This window comes from Gobio gobio (genome assembly GCF_949357685.1).
Source record: "Gobio gobio genome assembly, chromosome: 17".
Lineage (NCBI taxonomy): Eukaryota > Metazoa > Chordata > Actinopteri > Cypriniformes > Gobionidae > Gobio > Gobio gobio.
Genome location: NC_137110.1, coordinates 12,991,060 through 12,994,353, shown reverse-complemented (window position 1 = coordinate 12,994,353; position 3,294 = coordinate 12,991,060). Strand labels below are relative to the sequence as shown.

Genomic DNA, 3,294 nt, shown 5'->3' with positions numbered 1-3,294 from the left:
GTGGTAAAATTCTCCATTATGTATTGATAATAGTTTTGAAGGCGTTGTTGTATGTTTCGTGTGTTAACTATATCTATCTTTATAGGTCTAAACATACAAAATACATCAAATAACACGTCACCAGACCCACAAATAATAGGATACACATTTTCAAACTTAGTAAAGTGAACGCTTTAGTGACACTCCCTACTACTCTATGGGCGTGTATTAAAAGTGGGCGTGGATAGTCTTGCAATGATTGGTCACTGCATATCATACCGCCCTCGGTGTGTAGTTTTATATTCTGTCATTTTCCAAGACTTGTAAGTTACCTGTGTGTGTGTGGACCAGTTAGCTGCAGCAATCATGTCTGGAATAAAATCGTTTTACGACATCACAGCAAAAACCCTTACAGGAGAGGAGTTCAAGTTTAATTCTTTGCAGGGTAAGGTGGTCCTGATCGAGAATGTCGCTTCTCTTTGAGGGACGACTTCCAGGGATTACACCCAGATGAACGAGCTCCACGAGCGCTTCTCGGATAAAGGGCTTGTGATTCTGGGAGTCCCCTGCAATCAGTTCGGGTATCAGGTAAGATGACAACACCATATGTCTGATTCATTCAACAGCCCTTCACTGCCGAACAGGTGCATGTGGCGCACTTGATCCGACTGTAACGCCCTGCTGTCTTATTACACCTCTTAAATGTAGGTTGATTTATCTGTGTAAACTAAGGGCAAATATAAATAAATAAAAACAGCACGTCAATTGTGATAACACTTATTTTTGTCATTCATTTGTAAATTATATCATGCTTAAAAGATTTTAAAAAGTTTGAAATATCAATACATTTGGTTTGACATATTTTCATGTTTTTTATTTGGATGTTAACTGCTGATCTATTATAAAACGATAGTCTTGGTCTTGAATGCAGATCGTAAAACCATATATTTCTATTAAAATGTAGAGAATAAACATACAAACAGCCGTCTTACAGTTTAAGATATAATATATTTATTTTTATAAATAACTCAAACAAAAAATAACTCTTAGCATATAAAAAAATAAATAAATTTGATTTATTGTTAATAAATTCTTAACCAAAGCAACTCCATAACCAAAGCAAGTCTCGGTTATGTCAACTTTGCTACTTTTTCAAAAAAAATTATTTAATACATTATTAAAATGAAAAGTTGTATCTGTCAATGTTATTTAATGCTCCTGCGATTAAACTCACAATTAAGTTCTATTTTTTGTTAGTTTAATAGCATTTTAATATAATTATGAATAATAGCATAATTTGGTATTTTACGGAGATTCGCTACTGTTATATCTGTTATATAATATAATTTTTACTTCTAATATATGATTGCAATAATGAACCATGTTTAACCCTTGGCTATATTCTCGCTGTTATTGTAGAGTATTATAGAAATGGCTTATGATTTTGTCACAATTTTTTTTTTCCTTCAGGAAAACTGCACAAATGAAGAGATCCTTTTGTCCTTGAAGTATGTCCGTCCAGGCAATGGCTATGAGCCTAAATTCCAGCTCTTGGAGAAGGTCGACGTGAACGGGAAAGGCGCTCACCCTCTCTTCGTCTTCCTCAAGGAGAAGCTTCCGTTCCCGAGCGATGAGCCAATGCCCTTCATGAGCGACCCCAAATTTATTGTGTGGAGTCCCGTATGCAGAAACGACATCGCTTGGAATTTCGAGAAGTTCCTTATCGGATCTGATGGAGTGCCATTCAAACGCTACGGCAGGAGATACCTGACCAGCAACATCGAGGGAGACATCAAGAAACTTCTCAGCATGGCCAATTAAAATGTCTTATAAGGGTGTCAAAGTAAATCACTAATAATCCTACTTGTATACCTGAACCTATATGGGTCTCCAATAGGTTTTCAAGGCAGGTTGTGCTCTCATGTGCATGATGTTGCTGAGTTTGGACTTTTGCTTCATGAAGATGCTCCTGTAAACATGCTAGTCTGTGGGGAGCAGCTGATGCGCTGCAAAAGTCCTAACTAAACAGATTCATTTAACTCTTGTATGGCACAACATGCATTTTGGACCAATAAACGTGTGTTTTCTACTCAAGTCTCAAAATCGTCTTTTTCGATCCAGCTTCAGTTGGCGTGAGAGGACTGGAGCACAGGCTTTTAAGGTTTTGTCTGTTGTGTAATACGGTACTGATCATCAGGTGCATTGAGGAGGTTCATTCTGTATTAATGAGTTCCAGTGGAAACTTATCTCTAGTGTGGGTGTGTGAGCTGGGAGTAGAATTTCCCACTGCAGTTACTAGACCAAACATGTTTACTTGCAGTTGCACTTCACCTTCAAATAATAATACAAAAGATTATTTATTTATACAAATGTATCTTTATTGCCAAAAGTATTGGGACACCCCTCCAAATCATTGAATTCAGGTATTCCAATCACTTCATGGCCACAGGTGTATAAAAATCAAGCAGCTTGGCATGCAGGCGCTTCTACAAACATTTGTGAAAGAATGGGTCGCCCTCAGGAGCTCCATGAATTCAATTGTGGTACTGTGATAGGTTGCCACCTGTGCAATAAGCCCATTCGTGAAATTTCCTCACTACTAAATATTCTACGGTCAACTGTTAGTGGTATTATAACAAAGTGGAAGCAATTGGGAACAACAGCAACTCAGCCACGAAGTGGTAAGCCACATAAAAATCACAGAATGGGATCAGCGCATGCTGAGGTGCACAGTGCACAGAAGTCTCAATAGCTGTAGTCAATAGCTACAGACCTCCAGACTTCATGTGGGCTTCAGATTAACTCAAGAACAGTGCATAGAGAGCTTCATGGAATGGGTTTCCATGGCTGAGCAGCTGCATCCAACCCTTACATCACCAAGTGCAATGCAAAGAGTCTGATGCAGTGGTGTAAAGCACGCCACCACTGGACTCTAAAGCAGCGGAGACGTGTTCTCTGGAGTGACGAATGTGTGGCAATCCTATGGACTAGTCTGGGTTTGACAGTTGGCAGGAGAATGGTACTTGCCTGACTGAATTGTGACAAGTGTAAAGTTTGGTGGAGGGGGGGTTATGGTGCAGGGTTGTTTTTCAGGGGTTGGGAATGGCCTTAGTTCCAGTGAAAGGAACTCTTAAAGCTTCAGCATACCAAGACATCTTGGACAATTTCATCCTCCCAACTTTGTGGGAACAGTTTGGGAATGGCCCCTTCCTGTTCCAACATGACAGCGCACAAGTGCACAAAGCACGGTCCATAAAGACATGGATGAGCGAGTTTGGTGTGGAGGAACTTGACTGGCCTGCACAGAGTCCTGAC

General features: G+C 39.7%; 1 protein-coding gene across 1 annotated transcript; it reads left to right on the top strand.

Moving 5' to 3' along the window:
- Positions 1-310: 310 nt before the first annotated feature.
- Positions 311-2,067, top strand: gpx1b (glutathione peroxidase 1b). The gene is made up of 2 exons (XM_079840199.1): positions 311-567; positions 1,450-2,067. Exons 1-2 carry the CDS (start codon positions 346-348, stop codon positions 1,798-1,800), a joined length of 573 nt encoding a protein of 190 aa, XP_079696325.1. The 5' UTR covers positions 311-345; the 3' UTR covers positions 1,801-2,067.
- The last annotated feature ends 1,227 nt before the right edge of the window (positions 2,068-3,294 follow it).